The sequence below is a fragment of the Sminthopsis crassicaudata genome, chromosome 1 (assembly GCF_048593235.1).
Source record: "Sminthopsis crassicaudata isolate SCR6 chromosome 1, ASM4859323v1, whole genome shotgun sequence".
NCBI lineage: Eukaryota > Metazoa > Chordata > Mammalia > Dasyuromorphia > Dasyuridae > Sminthopsis > Sminthopsis crassicaudata.
The window spans coordinates 229,483,485-229,503,557 of record NC_133617.1 but is presented as its reverse complement, the minus strand read 5'-3'; the positions used below and the strand labels follow the sequence as shown (position 1 = coordinate 229,503,557).

Genomic DNA, 20,073 nt, shown 5'->3' with positions numbered 1-20,073 from the left:
ATGCACTTGTAGAAACATCTGAAACCATGTGCATTTGCATGTGCTTTACTGGCCTACAAATTCTACTGAGATTCCCATTATTTGATATTTATGGCGTAAAAGAAATAAGCACAGATGCAATTTATCTTTCTTGGCTAAGTCTTGAGGTGAAACAATAAAAAGGCCTCACTAGGGCAATAACAGAAAAGAAAAATTAAAGATATTTCTTCCCTAAAAGATCACAATGCTTTAATGTAAGAAAAAACAGTTCTTACATTAAGGTTCAAATAAGACTTGCTTTGTTTAAAGGGGATTGAATGTGTGTGGCTCAGGGACAGGGGAAGGGAGGATGTCACTGCTGAATGTAATGAAGAAAAATGACAAAGCTTCAGTATATGAATAAGTAATGGGGATCTGATTAATGAGTGCCAATATTGCCGTACATATGATAAAACACATTTGTACATCTAAGCAGCTATTCTTTCATATTTTCCAAGTAAGATTTTTAAGAACAGATATATACAGATTCTGTACCTAAATTATCAATTGGCCCTGTAACAGTATACCGAACAATTAATCCTCTAAAAATACCCTGGTAATACATGGAAACAAATCCAAAGTGCCTGGTTGGGGACTACTCCAATCTACTTTCCATAACTTTTTGGTGCACTTTTTTTTTTGGCTTCTCCTTTCCACCTTTTAATTTTAGCAATTAAAAGGGGAAAAAAAACAAAAAGAAAATAAAAAGAAAACAAACCACCCAATATAAAAGGTATCAAACAAGAGAAGCATAGGACTACAAACTTAAGGCTAATGCTTCATCTTCACTCTACCTTCTGGTACCATGGGCTCTGGCAGTGTTAAGTTCCAGATACTATCAATCCCCAAGCCAAGCCAGGAGAGTGAAGCTAAAAAGGCAGCTGGGCCTTTCACTGCTCTGGATGGTTTGTGCCTCAACACCTATGGATCTAAGGTAAGATGAATGTGCCCCCACTTCAGAAGTGCTTTTCACTCTTCACAGCGAGCCCGAGCATCTGAAGACCCCTTTTCCTGAAGAGGTGACAACATTCAAGCCAGGTCATCCATGTTCACTGTAGGGATTGGGTCTCGCCAGTAGCAAAATGAACTGAATTCTGGGCATGAAAAAGCCGAATTCTGTTCTTTGTTGAGAAGTGGGAACACGTGTTCCACAAGTTCACTCAGCCTGTGATACCTGGATGAGAAGGGAGGTGGGGTAGAGAAGAAACACACAAGTCAGACTTAAAACTGAGCAAGAGATAAAAAATTAGAGATTACTGTTGAATAAGAAATTCAATCTCCTCCTGGCCATTTTCATCGAGTGTCCCTTAAGCCTGGAGTGCTCTCCCAAATCATCTCTGCTTCCTTTAACTCCCAACTAACATCCCATCCACCTTCTAGAGGAAAGCTTTCCTGTTCCATTTGTTGACTATTTCAAATTTTCCCTGCATACACTTTGTTTGTATAATTATTAGCACATTGTCCGTGAGCACATTAGACTGTGAGTTCTTTCAGAACAAGGGCTGCCTTTTGCCTTTCTTTGTATCGCCAAGGCCTGGCATATAAGCGTGTAGCAACAGACTTGACTATTGTACCCCTTAAACGTAAAGGAAAAAAAAACAACAACATGCAACTAGACCCCATCTGACAAACTGAATCTGTTAATGTCCAGGTTGGTTAAATTTCATTTTCAAAGTCTGGTTTGGGGACAGTTTCTTGTGAGACAGAGGAGAAAGAAAAAACCAGGCAAAAGAAAGATCTCCCCAAGTTAGGACTGCCATCTTGGTTCAGCAGGGACCTCTCAGTTAAGGTTTATAACTTTGTTTCCAACTTACACTTCCCGCAACTATGTACCCTAATGAGAAATGGAAAAGCTCTTACGATGACTTGTTCCCTTTGGTCCGTTCCTGTATTAATTCTCCTTTGGGATTCACTGTGAATATTCTACAGTCTGGGACCCCAACTTGTGTGTAGGCATATACATCCTGCAGAAAAAATAAGGAAAGAGGAAACCGTCAAAGACTTTTCAAATTCTTAGGACAGTCAAGTAATAATAGGCAAAAAGAGGCCATTTAATGAAAACACAAAGACCCAGACACTTTTTACTTTGCCATTGTAGCCGAGCTCCAAGCAATAGGCAAACTCAATGGTGACACAAGGCAAAAAGGGACCCCGGGTGCTGGGATGGGGGAGTCTTGCAGGTTCCTAGACACTAGGAACCAGCTCTTGCATCACAACTTAGCCCAGGAAATAATTATGAATTGCTATAATCTGGGACCACTAAGCTTCAAGTCTCTCTCCCACCCATGACTTTTTTATAGTATTTTTATATACACGAAGACATTGTCTCTGTGATGGTGATAAGCTCCTTTAGAGCAGAGACAGATTCACTTTTACTCCTTACATGTAGCATGCAATGCTTGGGATAACCCAGATACTTGATAAATGCATATTTGTTAGGTTCTTACTAAGTGCTAATGAGATGAGATATTAGGTTCTTACTAAGTGCTAAGTCGGTACTTGACAATTTTCTAGTTCTGGCCTTTCCTGGTAGTTTGACTTGTGAATTCCTGGGAAAGAGCTTGCGTGCTTGGGAGGAGCAAGTTCATTGGTTGAAGTGGCTCTTCCCAGAAGCCCTTGCATTATCCCACGCCCATTCCCTGGGAGGAGGTTTCTTTTCTCTTAATCCTTTTCTCTGAGAGCAGGTTTCTTGGGAAGCTTCTGGAGCCTCCAGCCAGAGCAAAGATAGAATCTTTAATTCTCTTCTTCCTGAATCCTGGCTCTGAATCTCCTCGAGCTTCCCTGAAGTTCCCTCAGGAAGTCTTGTCCTTTCCTAATCCAGACTGCTCTCCAGGCTCAATGTGGCCTCTCTTTTTATCCTCCCAGAGAGGATAAAAATTTTATCCTTTGTTGTCTCCAGAAGCTGCCGATCGCTCTCTGGGAGGAGATCTGCTGTGTCAACTCAAATCTCTCGGACAGATTCTTCTTCCTGTAGCGAACCATTGTCTCCAGACAGTTGCCGTTAACTGTCGTCCAGAGAAGTGACTTCCCTTCCTGCAGAGAGCCGCGTCAAGCCTGGTCTAAAGCAGAGACTGACTTTTTTCCTCCCGAGCTGCCCTCTTTATCCTCCCAGAGAATGGGCGTGGGATAATGCAAGGGCTTCAGGAAACATTACTTCAACCAATGAGCTTGCTCCTCCTAGAATTCCTAAGGTGTAAACTCCCTTTAAAGGCCGGAACCAAAGGTCTGAGCCAGAGAACTGTCAGGTCAACCTGAATTCTCACCTTGTCACTGTCCAGACAACCCGAGTTCTCACCTGGTAATCCTAACACATATTGATTGAATATGACCAAAAGTCACAGTCATGCGATGTTAAAATTGGAAGGAAAGTCAGAGAAAATTCAGTACAAACTCCTAGTTGTACAGCTAAGAAAAATGGTTTCCAGATTAGAAGTGATTTGGGCAAGATAATGCAATTAATAAGTAGTATAATCACAACACATCAGGTTTTGCTATTGCTTTGTTGCTTGTGATTTTCAGTGTTCTTTTCATTTCATCTGTGAGACCTTAGTTCTGGTTAACTCACAGCTAAACATCTGCACAGAGGGAAAACAGAACCCACATGAAAAAAAAGCAGAAAAATCATAAAAGCAAAAAAAAAAAAAAAAAAAGATTTTTTGGTTTAATTAAAAGTTCTAAAGCAGAGAGATCACAGGTACCCAATTACTGGTGGGAATGTGGAAAAAACTAAAATTTTTTGTTGTTTCTCCTAGAAGATTTTATAGTAGATCCTTATATTCTAGTAGAATATAAGCTCTCTGAGAACAAAGAATTTCTTGTTTTCCTCTGTAGCTTAATCACCGAGTCTCATACTCAGTGGGTGGTATTTTTTTGTTTGGTCTATTTTTTTTTTTAGCAATTTGCAGAATTAAATTGAATCTGACATGGTCATTCCTGTAGGAGAGAAATCCATTTTGGTTAGATACTTAGTTTGGAAAACTCTAATGTGATAATTTCCTAAAATAAAATCAGTAATGAGAATAGTTTCAATGAATTTCCACCAGACTAGAACCCATTACACAGGGAGGTGATATAAACTTACATTTGGCCGATTTCCAAAAGCAGCATAGAACGGTTCTTTACTCGGAGCAAACAAATTCTTGATATCATTCAAACACTCAATTTTGAACTTTTCAGGTTTCTTTTCTATCACTTCCCTAGAACAAAATAGGAACATCATCAAGCAATGTTAGATGATAACCTCACCTAATATTAAGTTCTTGGCATGGTTTGGTGTTTCATTTGACTTTTTTTTTTTTTTTTTTTTTTTTTTTTTAGTGACATCTCACTTCCTAATCTTTAGAATTATCTTCAAGAAAATATTCATTAATTAAGATGCGCCATCTTAAATCTAGTGATGGAAAGACCCTTCCAGGATACTGTCTCACTTTTTCACTGTGTCAGATACTTTGACAGATCTATGAAGTTCACCAATGTGGTTACTTCACTCTAATAATGCACACTATAAGCTTCTCATCTGTTCCGACTCTTGTGCATGTTATCTTATAAAATACTCCGTAGGAGTTTCCCACATGCAAGGGGCTTTCTTTTGACTCCCTTTCAATACTGCATGGATACTAGTGGAACAAAAGGTTTGTCAAATGTACTCTTCAAGAAAAATCATGATAGTAATAATAATAACAAATAAAGTGCTTTATGGCATGTAAAGAATATTACTTCTATCCCAGCGTCTTATATAATGGTTTGTGAACTCCCTCATATGGGGGTCTCATAACTATGTGAGGGTTGTGAAATTATGATTTATTATCAATAAATGTTTGATTTATATAACTATATAACTAGAATTACATAGAAATTTCTAGGTGAAAAGATTTAAGAAACTCTGACCTAACGATCTCATTTGATCTTCACAATAATCCTTTGAGGGAGATTTTAAACTGATTCCCTCACTACTCTTAGCTCCAGTAGAATGTAAATTTTTTGAGAGTAGGAGCTTCTTTGTAGAACCAATACCTAGCTTAGTTCAATGCCTTGTACACAAAGTATAAGGAATTCCATTCCCTGATATCATAAGTTAGTTTAAAAGAGTAATCTGAATATGCTTAATCAAGAAATGCAATGGGCATATAAAAATACACATATATTCACATAAATGTGTCTGTGTATGTATGTATATGTATACATACACAGACAATGCACAAACACAGACACATATGATTAATTTAACTATATTTGAATAGGAGATTATGTATTTCTTAGGGGGGCAATGTTGGGGAAGAGGGGAATAAATCATGACAATTCCCGAAGACTTTACAAAGTAATAGAGGGCTGCAATTTGCTATGGTGGAAGGAATATCCATAGTAATTAACAAATCTTTGATGTTATATTCAGTCACATATTATTACCATTACTTACTGACACCTTAGAAAGACCGTTCTAGCACAACAGCATCCCCAACCAACCAACCACGCACACACTCATAAGGAGATAAAATGTTCCATTTGTAAACGCACATACCTATGAAAAGCAGAGAACAAGCTGCTTGGAGACAACATCAAAGGCCCCCGAGGAAGGATAGTTCCCTTGTCATTGACCCAGTGCAAGTACCCTCGTGTCATATCTGCCATTCCAATGGCACGAGCTGAGCAATATAGAAATTTGTACCCGTTCCTAAAAAAGAACACACATTTTTTCCAGTGAGAAATGGGTAATATCAATGTTTCCTAAAGGCAGCTACCTATAATGCTGAATATTATAGAAATACAAAATTAGTTATTCTAGACCAAATTATCTACATATAAGTTATAACTCAAGGGAAGAAAATACAATTCTCTGTTTTAAAAGAAAAGACCTAACCAAATGAAGTTCTTTTTTTATAATCACTCACGAAGAGAATCACTTAGGAGAAAAAGTAAGCTAAAAACATAAATGTTTACCTTTTCTTAAGTAATAATATGGACCAAAAAAGAACTCAGACTACCCACTACCCCATAAACTAAAGATTATTTAGTTAAGTTAATTATATTAGATTGTGAGATTCATTAATCACTTAGAACATAAGAAAAATTTGGTTCTTATTCCTGCTGATTCTGTCCTAATGGACAGATACAGGCCTCTATTTATAAAAGGAGTGTGTGTGTGTGTGTGTGTGTGTGTGTGTGTGTGTGTGTGTGTGTGTGTATGCGCGCATGCCTGAGCTGTGAAATAGAAATGTGTAAACCTAAACTTCAGTATAAACATTTCTGCATACTCATATTCTGGTACTTGTTAGTCTACGTTGAGGAATCCTCAAACTTTTCTATAGAAAGCGCTCCCTAACATAGTTTGAAGAGATTCAAAGTTATATGCAGCTTAGAAATTAAAAGGCAACCATTTCCTCTTGACAAATCATTACTACAACTGAGAATCAAAATGGAATAGGACTAGGACACATGTTGCCATCCTTTGCCCTAGAAAAGCATTGAGAAAGTTTTGAAAGAAAAGTGTGTGTTACATAATGGATGGATGGATATAAGGAAAGGCAACTAGGTGGTGCAATGGATTGAGAACTAAATGAGGAGGATTTGAATTCAAATCCTGCCTCACAAACTCACTAGAAGTGTGGCTTTGGGCAAATTGATTGAACTCACTGTGCTTTGTTTCCTCATTTATAAAACAAGGAGGCTGGGCTTGATAATCCCTAAGGTCCATTTTAGCTTTCTCTATGACCTCATGATCCCCCAAGGAAAGAAAGAATGGGAGATTAAAAGGTAGTCTGGAAAACTTGAGTGCCTGTGTATTCTGTTATCTATCACCTTCCAAAAGCAGAAGGAAGTTATATTTAATTTTTAAAAATTTTTTTGCTGAGGCAGTTGGGTTAAATGACTTGCCCAGGGTCATGGAACTAGGAAATGTTAAGTGTCTGAGGCCAGATTTGAACTCAGGTCCTCTTGACTAGTCCTCAGGGCTAATGCTCTATCCACTGTGCCACCTAGCTGCCCTGTACTTAAATTTTAAAGGGGAATCCTCTATCACAAATGATTAACATTGATTATTTTATTCCTTAAATAAGTAAGCCAAAACAATTCTAGAGCTCTCTCATGCCAAAAGGAATACATACTCATTGATGGAGTGGTAGAGTTTTGCTATGCCCTGATGAGTCCAGTCTTTGCCCAGTTGTGGGAGAATCTGCCCTAAAGCATCAGACCTAAGAGAAAAACAAACAAAAGAAATAAACACCAAGAATGAAGGGTAGAGAAACTGAAAATTTTACTATCTAGTTAAATGATGCTCTGTTCCTTTCCCCTAAATCTCCCTCCACCTAAGGGGGAAAAAAATCTATCAGCAATACAAAATGCAGATTAGGAAGTCAGGCAGCTGCTTCATCCAAAGGACAGCCTTATAGTGGGACCAAAAAAGCGATTGGGATGATTTCATCAACATACTTTATAAGGATAAGGAAGACATTTTCAAAGCAAACCTCTGAAGCAACTTTAAACCTGAAATCATCCTCTTGAGATCCAGATGTTAAATCTGAGTAGGAACTTTGAACCAGACTCCTTACAATCACTTCTTTCTAACCTCTCTAAATTCAAAACATTGATATAAAAGGGTCATGTGCTTGGATTGGCATCTGTGATCTCTCCCAAGTGCAGCTCATCACTGGCAATGTGTCCAAAAAATCAGTGGAACAGAAGCCACCTAGGTACATGAGCTCACATTCTCCCCAAGCCCAAACAATTTCCTTCTACTTACTTGGTTATTGTTCCATCGATATCCGAAATTATGATCTTGTCATTCCAGTTCCACAGGTAAATGGTTCCTGCACAGCGACAGGTCCCCTGATACTGGGTTGTGATGCTAAATACGACATCATTTGGGCCATCTTGGAGCTTCAGTTTTGCCTTTATAAAAGCAGGGAGAGTAGGGGAAGTGTCTAAATATATCTGTATGGTTTAGATTCAGATACACAAATGCACAAAATAGCTTCGGTGAAGCCGAAACATTTCCTACATTAGAGATGTTTGTTCACTAGAATTCTCATCATTAATGCTTTTTTGTATTCTCACTGTTAAAGCATGGTGCCTCAAATGTAGTAAGTGCTCAAGAAATGCTGAATGAATGACTGAGACTGACCCACATAGAGATTCTCAAAGGCTAGGCAAGGAGAAATGCTGAATAAACTCAGGCAGATCAATTATCCGAGAACTGACCCAAGTTCAAAGAAACACCACCAATTTGGTCAGAGGATGTTAAACTTCTCGGTCCTAGTAACTCTTAAAGACCTGTCAAGGCAAAGAGGGGCTGCAATCTGCATTCATAGAGGGAGTAGAAATACTACTGATTTCATCAGTGAGAAACCAGATATCTTTGAAATAAGGCTTACTTGTATAAAAATCATCATAATGATGCTAGGAAGTACAAATAGAGGCAGCATGATATACATTGATTCTGGAGTCACAGGATCTGGATTCAAATTCCAGTCTTGATCCTATGTGAACTTGGAGAAGTCACCTAAACTCTTCCAGCTCATTTCCTTCATCTGTAAAAGGGGTGGGCTGAACTCAATGATATCTAGAGTCTCTTTATCCCACTTGGGGTTTTCTTGGCAAAGATACTACAGTGGATTGTTATTTCCTTCTCTAATTCATTTTACAGATGAGGAAACTGAGGCAAAGAGAATGAGGTGATTTGTCCAGAGTCACACTGTAAGTGTCTGAGGCCAGATTTGAATTCAGGGAGATAAATTTTCCTCATTCTAGGAAGACTGTTGCACAATGGTATAGGTCCTGGTAAAAATGAGTTAAATGAAACAGTATTTATGTAGTGCAGAACTCCCAGGCAAAACTAAGAAAGAATAAGGATAGATCTAAATCAAATCAAGCTGTGGATGAGCACTTTAGTGAAAACATGAGAGAAAAAACAAGAACTCTGTGTACTACATGGGCTACTGATGCTCACTGTCTCTTGTGAGCCAACCATCTTTAAATGATCTAACTCACAGGACTGGTAACAATTTACCATTTTCTGTGGGATGATTTTTTAAAATTTACCATATTTTTACTCAAGCCATCAAATTTCCTTTATCCAAATTTGAGGAAGAAATAAATGATTTTTCTTCTCACAAACATAAATTCCCTATTTTTACATCGATACAAACAAGCCTTTACCTGTTCTTAAACAAGGAAGGGATTTTCTTTGATGGGGTGAGGGAGAGAAGCAGTGAATTTTGTTAGGAATTTGTTAGGACCATTAAAGATTCTAAGATAAGAAAATACAACATTTATATGCCATAAAGGTCAGGAGATTCTGGTTCTAGCATGCGCTCTGCTCTGAACATATTCTATAATCTCCCAAGAATCTGTGTATTTCATCTAGATAGTGAGTTGAACTACAGGATGTAATGAAGTTCTTTCTAACTCTGAAGGTCTTTGAAAGCACCCACACCCTAGGATTAGCAATTTCCCTCTCCTCTATTCCAATTTCCCTGCTCCTCTGGCTCCCTAATAGTTTTTTTTTTTTCCTGGGTATACTCAGTAACTAAACTTTTGAGATCCATAATGGAGCTTTTGCCCTAGAATTTTCATCATCTTACACTTGAGTTAAAAAGTGTTCCATAGCTTTCTATTACCTACCACATTCAAGCCTTGTTCATCTACTATTCAAGGGCTATCCACAATTCAAATTAACCAATAATTCCATCCAAACTTATTTCCAACAATTTCCCAGCAAGAATAACCTAACTCTCTGATTTTGTTAGGCTGATCTTTTCACTGTTCCATCCCTTACTTATTCACAACTTTGTGCTGGGCTATATTTTATTCTCCTCTTCTTTTAACCAAAGTTTATTTTTTTTAGAGGCTCAGAGACATGCCCTACCTTTCCTCTGCAGCTTTGTCCGACCAATCAAACCACACAGATATTTACTTTCTTTCTTTAAAACTTTTTAATCTTTAGTCTCGTCATACTGCTGGGCACTTAAATGATTCCTGTGGTATCATTTTCTAATTATTTCATGTGTCTTAGTCTCATCTTTTAAGTTATCCTTGAAAATAGTTATGCTTTTGTATTCTCCACAGGGCTTAGCATCATGTGAGGAATACTATTTAATTAGATAAAATGATCAGTTTTCAAAATGAATAAACTCTATTTCAGGACACTCATTCTTATACCCCATAGTTGGAATGGGGGAAGGATTCCCCCACAGGTATCTACGCATCATAGAGCTCCTACACACAACCTTTCTCCCAGGGCCATAAAAACATTTTTATATTTAAGTGAAAATTATTCACATGCTTTCACTTTTCTATTTCATAGTCAAAATACCTTGGAGAAAATTCAAAAGAGTAAGAAAGAAGAGATGAATTACATGAATACATTCATAAAATTTTTCTTAAAAAATATATATACACGTATCTGTATACGGATACATATAAACAAATATATAAATAAAATTTTTTCATGCATCTTGGCATAGTAGAAAAAAAACTGGCCTTGGTCTCATACGACCTCAGTTCAAATCACTGCTTTGATGCTTATTAGCTATATGACTAAACATCTTACTTAAAGCAACCTAAGCCTCAGTTTCCTATTCTATTAAAAAAGGAATAAAGGTTCTTCCACTAATTCTTTCATAGGGTTGTGGTCTAGAAAAGAGTTTGTAAGATCTTAAAGTGTTAAATAAATATGCCATATTACAATGCACAACATGTACAAACTACTTACGATTTGGTCTGAAGAAAGTCTAAGTGACTTCTTATAAGAAGTAGTACTTCCATGACTCAAGTGTTCTACTGGGACAGGATCGATTTTGAGGGACTCTTTAAGCTCCTGGGAATCCTCGTCACTAGATGAATCATTTTCAGTTGGCCTATATAACAACAATCAACATTAGCATTTATTTAACTGAGCTATTCTCTACAATACAATGATTCCCAACAATTCTAAAGGATTAATGATGTTTCCAGGGAAAGAATAGATGGAGTCTAAATGCAGATCAAAGATACATTTTCTTTATTTTTTTGTCTATGTTTTCTTTCACAGTATGACTTACACTGAAATGTGTTTTGCATGATTACCCATGCATCAACCTTTGTTAAACTGCTCCCCTTATCAATGAGGGAGAAGAAGAGAGTGAATTTGGAACTCAAAATTTGAAAAAAAAAAGAAAAAAAAAAAGAATTTTAAAATTGTTTTTACATGCAATTAAGAAAAAAAATTAAATAGCAAAAATTTAGCATTTATTAAATGCTTACAATGTTCTGTGCTTTTAAACATGGAATATACAAAGAAAGGCAAAACATTTCCTGCCCCCAAGGAGCTGACAACCTAATGGGAGAAATTATATGTACATAAGAAAGTATTTAAGACAGATAAAGAATAGATGGAAAGCAATCCTAGAGGGGAAAGTACCAGTAGCTGTGATGCAGATATGGGAAAAACTTCTTGCAAAAGGCAGCACTTGAACTGAATCTTAAAAGAAGTCAGGGATTCTAAGGGGAGGGAAAAAAATACTCCAGATATGGAGAAAAGAAAAACAGCGAACTAGATCAGTATGTCTGGACTGTACTGTAAGTAGGAGGGCTTTATGTGTAAAGAGAAAGAGTTCAGATTGTGAAGAAGTTTAAACTTCAAACTGAGGAGTTTCCATTTGCTCCCAGAGGTAAAAGAGAATCACTTGAGTTTACTGAGTGGGGTGTGTGTGTGTGTGTGTGTGTGTGTGTGTGTGTGCGCGCGCGCAACATGGTTAGAAAAGAAGTGATCCAGGAAAATCTTTTTAATACTTAACACAAATGTATTAAATTCCCACTATATTCAAAACACCACACTAGGGTAACTAAGATAACAAATATAGAAATGTCTCCTTCTTCAAGAAATTACACATCAGAAAGATAAAACAGAGAGGAAAAATAAGACAGGAATATGTTAAAATACATACAACAAGACATAGCTGTAAGAAATTAAAGGAAAGAGAGAGATTACTTTGTACTTTTTTTGGGGGAAGGGGAGAAAAGGGAGAGAAAGGCTCAGGGAAAGAAACATAAGTAAGGTTTCAATGAGGCTGTGGGACCTTTAAGGATAAGATGTATTGCAAATACCTTCCAAATGTGGAAATGGAAAAGAATAGAACAAGAGCAAGAACAGGTTAAATAGTCCAAATTGATTAGAACTAAGAACATGAAGAAGATTCATATGAAATCCAGTTAGAAAACATAGGCTGGAGCCAGATCATGGACAGAATTTTGAATACAAGGCTAAGAAGTCTAGGCTTTATAAAAATAAATTACTGGGAAAGACAGTACACATTTACTATTAAAAATAAGTAAAATTTTAGCATGTTTCCTACTAGATCAAAATATGCTGCTAAGCTTCTCAAGGATAATTTAGAAAATACTCTAGGAATTGATTTATTCCATAGATGGAAAAAATGTCCAAGACATTTTCAATTAAATTAAGCAAATGCTGCATTTCATTTTCTAAATAGTTTTATATTAGGATCTAGGAGATATGCAAAACATTAAACCAGGCCTGGCCCCTATCATCATTGTGCTTCAAGTTGAATAAAGAGATGCAATGTATAAATAAATTACTACAATACAAAACAGTTTGGGATAATAAGTATATAAATCTCCACAAGAGTCCTACTTTAATTACTCACTTTGAAATAGAAGGGACCTGGAACTGAAAGGTTTATATACTAACAGAACCCAGGCTTTGGAAGGTTTTACTAAGCCTGAAAGACTTTGAGTATGGGTCCAAGAATAATCTGTGTGTCTTGCCATTTTAGGAACTAAGTGGGAAAAGGTTCATCACTAAAGGATTTGCCACCAGTCAGTCAATGAGCAATTTACGAAGTTCTTACTATTTACAAGGCATTGAGCTCTAAAGGAATTCATAATCTAACGAGAAAAGACAACATGAAAATAGCTATGTACAAATGAACAAATAAACACAGATATACATACACAGTGCTAATTACAGATGGACAATTTGATAACGATTCTAGGAAAGCCTTGCAGAAAATGGGTCTTTAACTGAGACTTGAAGGAAGCCTGGAAGTAGAGATGATGAGGAAGAGAGTTCTAAGCTTAAAGAACAATCAGGAAATATGTTCAGAATTGGAAGATAAGAGTTTCATATGCAAGGAACAGCAAGGACTTTAAAAGCCAAATAAAAGATTTTATATTTGACCCTTGTAAGAGGGAGCCACTGGAATTTATTGAATAGAGGGGTAACATATGGTCAGACTTGTCCTTTTGGACAATTTAACAGCTGAGTGAAGGACAGATGGGATTGGAGAAGAGATGAGGCAGGAGACCAACCATCAGGCTATTTAAGTAATTCTTGCATTAGGTGATGAGGGTCGATACCAGGGAGATAGTAGTATTGGAGGAGAGAATGGGACACATATGGACATCCAAGGATTTGGATGAAGATCTAGCAAAAAAGAACTGGATGAAGATCCAGCAAAGAAGACAGAGTACGAATAGTAAGACAGGAAGAGGAAGAACAAGGACAGAAGAGGGCCACAAAAACCTAGAGAGAAGAGACTATCAAAGAGAAGGGGAAATCAACAGTAGTGTCAAAGGGTGTAAAGACATTAAGAAAAATGTCAATTTTGAAAAAGACAAATTAGACAATAACTTTGGAGAAAGAAATTTTGGTTGGATAATGAGGTTGGAAAAGACTGAGAAAAATCTGAAGTTCATGTTGTTATTAGCAACTTATAAAGACCATTTGCTGTGATGGAGTTGTATTCTGCTTTGGTGATGGACGTGGGGTCCCTGATCCTCAAATTACTGAAAGATACAGGACAATGTATGACATTCTATCTGACAAGATTATTATCACTAACTGGGAAAATGAGGGATAGTTTTATTGAGAACAAAATGTTTAAAATGGTTTTGAAGGGTGATTAGGAGTTCAAAAATCATTGAGGGAACTGCAGGGATAAGGAAACAAAGACACCATGTCAGGAATGCCTGGGACAGGATGCTGAGCAGTCACTATGACCAGAGTAGAAAGAATTATAGGAGATTACTATGAGATAAGGATGGAAAGGTAGAATGGCAAGAATCATAGAGGGTCTTAAATGCCAAGCTTTTGAATATGAACTTCACTTGATAGTAAATATGAGATCATTGAAGGGTTTTAAATAAAGGCCTGAATTCTTCACTTATGGAAGCTTAATCTAGCAACATCATAAAGAATGAATTAAGAAGAGAGAGTGTATAAAGACAAAAAAACTAATTAATTTCATTTTGTGAGTTCTACTCTTATTTCTTTCTCAAGTGAAAGCCAGGAAATATAAATAGTGCCTTATACGAGAAAAGCAACATCAGATTGTCAAGGATTTTTTTAATTTTTTTTTTTTTTTAAATAAGTGCTAAGATTGCTCTACTACCTCCAAAATCTAACCGATTTTTGAATTGGCTGGAAATTTTAAATAATTAACCAGCAATTTTCTGTGGCTAATGAGACTATTTCTCCTTTAATTCTCACAATCTGAATGTGTAATTAAAACTTGTCTAGGATTTGCTATTGTCTTATTATATTTTTAGTTCAGGTAACTAAGGCCTGCTGATGCCTTTTGTTAAAGGATGTCTGAGTTTTGAAAAGTTACAGTTTAAAGAAAATTTAACTGTTCTCATTTAATTCAAAAGCCAAGAACACCACTTTAAGATTTTATTCACAATCTTAAAAATAGGAAGATGAAGGAATATGAAATGAAAAAATAAGATCTAAGGTTACTAAGAAAGAAGGGGGAAAAGGAGGGAAAGAAGGAGGAAGAAAGAATTTAAATGGGAAAAGGGCAGAGACAATGGAGGAAAACTCTGCAGGAACCCCAATTTTTTGTTGGTAACAAAAAGAAATAATCTAGTGATTCAATTCTAGCCACCATTCTGGTTTGATTTTACTAGTGACAACTATTCCAATGAGGTAAAAAGAAAAGTTTGCTTCCTCAAAGAAATGGCATTTTAAAGGGATACATCATCTATTTCCCAGGTCCTTTTTCTTTGTTTAAAAAGAGCTAAAAGTGCCATTTTAAGGCAATCCTTCAAAATCAAATATTTAATAGTATGATTACCATGAGAGATTCTTAGTTTGCATACTGTATTTTCTTCATCTGACTTCACATGTTTGTAGGAAAGTCAAAGTGAGCACCTGTTAACTATCTAAATTAAATTCAAAACAATAATTTCCAACTAAGAACATCCAAAAATCCTTTCTGGTCCCAAATCACAAAATGATTTCTTCTGAATCTTTGAAAAATAATAGCAAATTTATCTAGTTCAAAGAAAGGGGAAACAAGTAAAATTCTTGAATGATAATGAAAAGGCACTCACCTCATATTTGTTTGTTCTTTTGCATTCATTGGCAAGTCACTTGCTTGTGGTACCTCAGATTTCCCTTCTTTGGCCTCTGGTAGCTTAAAAAATACATAGCACATAACAAATTAATAATGATAGAAAGAGAAGTCATCCAGCAGGTCTGACTCATGAACTTTCTATCACATCTCTTAAAAGTGATCATCTAAACAAAAGGCTTGGCAATTGTCAGTGCTGTAAAATTACCCATGCATAGATCTTGCAAATAAAAAGCTATAATAAAATTTTTTTTTAAAAAGTGATCATCTAGTTTCTTGCTGTTTGAACGCTTACTTCCCAAGCTACCTCATAAAACAGCCATTCTAAGGGGTGGACTATGATTGTGAGAAAGCTCTTCTTCCTTATAGTGAAACAAAATCTGCCTCCCTATATTTTTAACTAGCTGTGTGTTGATAAATGTTTAAAAAATGCTTTTTGAGAGAAAAAAAAAACAACAATGTATACAAGACAGTCTTCAAGGTTTAATTTACATTATTAATATCTTCTTCATCACTTTCTTAAGTCTAGACAATGAATGGAACAATAACTGAACTCTGATGGCGTTTGCTGATTTCTGAGGTGTCTATGCTCAACAAAGAAGTTGCTCAAAATTGTTCTTAAAACAATACTGCTATTACTGTATACAATGTTCTCTGGTTGAGTGAGTCCTTTTGATTATTATAAATATACAAATTAAAAATAAAAAACAAAGAGAGATGCTATCAGAATCCAAATTAAGAACTGATAAATAGAAGTTTGCATATATTAATTTTACACACATACATATGCATTTGTTTCTGATGGGTAGCCTTCTCTAGGGAAGGAAGTGGGGACGAAAGAAAAGAGAGGGAAAAAATTTTACATGACAACTTTTGGTACATTTGAAGGGAATAGCAAGTTGTATGTGATAGATTTGCAGCTTCATATGCAATCGGATTTTTTTTTTTAAATAATAATGAGTTATAGAAATGCTTGTTTTGTTCCCTAAATGGAAAATAAAATAAAAGTTTAAAAATATTCAACATGGAACATTTAATAATACAAATTAGCTTCCCTACAATCCTGATTTTAGTCTATTGATGCTACTTCTGTCCTCTGGAACTACAGAGGATAAACTGAATCTTTCTTCCATGTAACATATTTCAAGTAATCGAGGAGTATTTATGTACTTATTAAATCTTCTCTTCCCTAGTCTAAACTTTGCTTGTTTCTTTCCCTGACCCTTCCAACTTAGCAGCATTATTTTGTGCCAGAGAGTCAAATGGGTGCACAGGGTGGGGGGGTAAGAGGAAGGAGAGAAACAAAATAAGTCAGCAAAGCCAAACAACACATCACCTATGTTTGTTAGCATAAGCAATATTTTTCACTTATAATCTCCTACACCTCTCTAATGAAAGGAAAGAGGTACATTACCCTCTGTTCTTGATCATTATAATTATATAGTATTCAGTTTCAGTGAAATGTCTTTCCAGAAAAATTATAGAGATAAAATTGCTGTGTTAAAGTATAGGTCTTTAAGCAAAAGCACAATGACCTTTTCCAATTCTGTTGAATACTTTCACTTTTTAAAAGGGGCCATTTCCTATTTCTGAATTTCAGAGGATGTAGTAGTAGTATGGGTTTGTTCCAGAGAGGGTTATGTATGGAAGGACCATTAGCTTTCCAGTAGAATCAGTGTGAATTCTTAGGGAACTTTTTTTTTTTTTTAAACCAGCGAAGGAGATAATTTAAGTCAAATCAATAAATATTTATTAAGTACTCGTTATGTAAAAAGTCATAGGGAGAAAAAAAGATGGAATAAAATATAGCCCATACATTTGGGCAACTTAAAATCTAATAACAGAGACAATACTATATACAAACTCTATAATTAAATTAAAAAAAGGTGCAAAAGTATCCTTACCTGTTTGGCCATATTCTCCTTTTTGCGCCAGAACCACCATCTTCCAGACTTCTTTGGCATTTTATCTTTGACCCAGGACTCAACTGTGGCCTAAAAGGATTTAGGTCTGAGTTATTTCAAACATTTTACTAATTATGTCAGACTCAGTTAACTTTATTTACTTGTTCTAGGAGGTGAATTGCTCTATACTAGACTTTTTTATTTTCTTGTGCAATTTCTTCTAGGCAGACTGTTTAGGCTTTTAAAATCAATAGACCTGCTTTAATGACAATGTTATTATATGGCTGAAGGTTTCTTGAGGCTTTAGGAATTTATTTTATCTATATATCGCTGTTCCCTTCCCTACGGGCAGGCTCCAAAGTTTGATGCTGGATGGCCATGTGGGAAACATGGAGATACAACATGGTAACAGTATGTCTAACAGGCAGACAACCCCCCCCCCAAAAAAAAAAACAAAACAAAACACCTCCTTAACCTATTATTGGGTATATTCCTTCTAGGAAACTGAACTGATGAAATGATCTTTGTGAACATGTTTAAAAATTTTCTAGGTCCACCAGCCTATAAAATACATACTGATCTTATTGATATTTGATGCCATTCCTTTTCTAGCCTTTTCAACTTCTCCTATATTTATCCATAGACTGAAATTGGTTATTCAACTTTGAATTCACTTCTATAGTAAATACATTCAAATTTTATGTACAAGTATGGATGATCAAGTAATAAAAAGAAGAGATAATTTAAAAAAAATTCTTCTAGACCAATTAAATTTATAAGATAGCAAGGCAGCATAATGAATATAGCAACTGGAACTGCAGTCTAGAGGATAATGAGTTTTAATTCTTCTTCAGATATTAGCCCAGTGATCCTGGGTAAATTATATAACTTTTCTTTCTTTCTTTTTAAATAATTTTATTTTCAAAATACATGCAAAGATAATTTTCAACATTTACCTTTGAAAAAAACTTGTGTTCCAAATTTTTCTCCCTTTCTTCCCCCATCCCTCCTCTAGATAGCAAGTAATTCAATATATGTTAAACACATAGAATTCTTTTATATATATTTCTACATTTATCATGCTGGCACAAGAAAAATCAGATCAAAAAAGAAAAAAAAAGAGAAAGAAAACAAAAAGCAAGTAAATAATAACAAAAAGGTAAAAAAAAAAAACTATGTTGTAATCCATACTCAGTTCCCACAGTTGTCTCTCTGGATACAGAAGGCTCTCTCCATCACAAATCTATTGAAACTAAACTGAATCACATCACTGTTGAAAAGAGCCACGTCCATCAGAATTGATCATCGTATAATCTTGTTGCCGTGTACAATGATCTCCTTGTTCTGCTGATTTCACTTAGCATCAATTCATGTAAGTCTTTCCAGGCCTTTCTAAAATCATCCTGCTGATCATTTCTTATATAACAATAATATTCCATAATATTCAAATACCATAACTTATTCAACCATTCTCCAACTGATGGGCATCCACAGTTTCCAGTTCTTTGCCACTACAAAAGGGGCTGCTACAAACATCTTCACACATGTTGGTCCTTTTCCCTTTTTTATTACATAATTTTTCTTGGTCCCAATTTCTTCAATTATAAACTAGGGATAATCTGATTTTTTTTTTTTTTGTGCAGCATGATAATCACGGAAATATGTATAGAAGAATTGATCATGTTTAGCATATATTAAATTGCTTACTGTCTAGGGGAGGGGATGAGGAGAAGAGAGGGAGAGAAAATTTGGGTTTTGCAGGGGTGAATGTTGAAAACTACTTATGTATGTATTTTGAAAATAAAAAAATAAATAAAGTGGGGATAATAATAGCGGCTACATCACAGAATTGTTTGGAGAACCAAAGGAGATAATCTATGTAAAATGCTTTGCAAAACTTAAAGTACTATCAAAATTCTAGCTAGCTATTATTTAATATAGTTGCTTGATTTCTTCGTGATCCTAGGGTGTGCTAACTTACATAACTGAATTGAATAATGAATCTTTAAAAATACTTGGTCTTATAGAACTCTCAAAGAATGAAAAATATCCAGCAAACAAATGGGTGTTTTGCAAGTGCTATCCATATTACACTTCTAAAGGTAGCACTACAGTCTTGGGACAGCTTACCTTGGGCAAGCTCTTCTGGAACACCTGCAAGCTTAGGATCATGGGAGCAGCCAAGGCCCAGTTATAGTATCTGTCATAAACATAAATAATTGATTAGAAACTATTAGATAATACAGTGGAATTAATTTTAAAACATATAGAACAGCCTATTTTTTTACTGCATGAGTAATACTTGTTTTGAATCAAATTGCCCTGGAAATGCAATATTCAATAAAACAAGAAAATAACATTCATTTCAACACTTCATTTTCAAATAGATGTAGTTCAGGTTTGAATTTACATTTCAAAGTCACTACATATTTACTTATTCAAATTAGATAATGTACTTCAAAGCAAGAAATATAGTGAAGTTTCATCAAAATTTCACTGCCATTTCCTTTCATTAAAAAAAAAATCATAGAAAACAAAAGATATTTACCGGTTATAGATCCGTATCACTAGATTAGGATTATCTATAAGTCCAGGGTTTTCTGCAAATTCATGGTAAGTAATGATATGTTCCATGAATTTTTCTGAAAGACAAAAAAATTTTGATCACTTTGGTTAGAAAAATAACATCATCAAGTCCCTATGACTAAAAAAGTAGTCAAGCTGATTTCTTCTACTTAAGAATATTAAATTCTACAAGATTTTCAGTTAAAAAAAAAAAAAAAAAAAAAAAGGTTTTTACTAAA

General features: G+C 35.4%; 1 protein-coding gene across 4 annotated transcripts in view; it reads right to left on the bottom strand.

Moving 5' to 3' along the window:
• Positions 1 to 369: 369 nt before the first annotated feature.
• The window catches only part of LPIN2 (lipin 2), a 93,925-nt gene continuing 74,221 nt past the window's right edge, over positions 370 to 20,073 (bottom strand). For all 4 annotated transcript variants that reach the window (XM_074275957.1, XM_074275949.1, XM_074275963.1 and 1 more), the window contains exons 10-20: positions 19,818 to 19,911; positions 19,400 to 19,469; positions 17,270 to 17,359; positions 15,346 to 15,428; positions 10,724 to 10,868; positions 7,754 to 7,902; positions 7,119 to 7,205; positions 5,537 to 5,689; positions 4,100 to 4,214; positions 1,879 to 1,982; positions 370 to 1,192 (exon numbers count right to left, since the gene is read on the bottom strand). In XM_074275957.1, the coding sequence (XP_074132058.1) occupies positions 1,048 to 1,192; positions 1,879 to 1,982; positions 4,100 to 4,214; positions 5,537 to 5,689; positions 7,119 to 7,205; positions 7,754 to 7,902; positions 10,724 to 10,868; positions 15,346 to 15,428; positions 17,270 to 17,359; positions 19,400 to 19,469; positions 19,818 to 19,911 (1,235 nt within the window). In that variant the 3' untranslated portion in view covers positions 370 to 1,047. The remainder of the gene's footprint in view (positions 1,193 to 1,878; positions 1,983 to 4,099; positions 4,215 to 5,536; positions 5,690 to 7,118; positions 7,206 to 7,753; positions 7,903 to 10,723; positions 10,869 to 15,345; positions 15,429 to 17,269; positions 17,360 to 19,399; positions 19,470 to 19,817; positions 19,912 to 20,073) is intronic.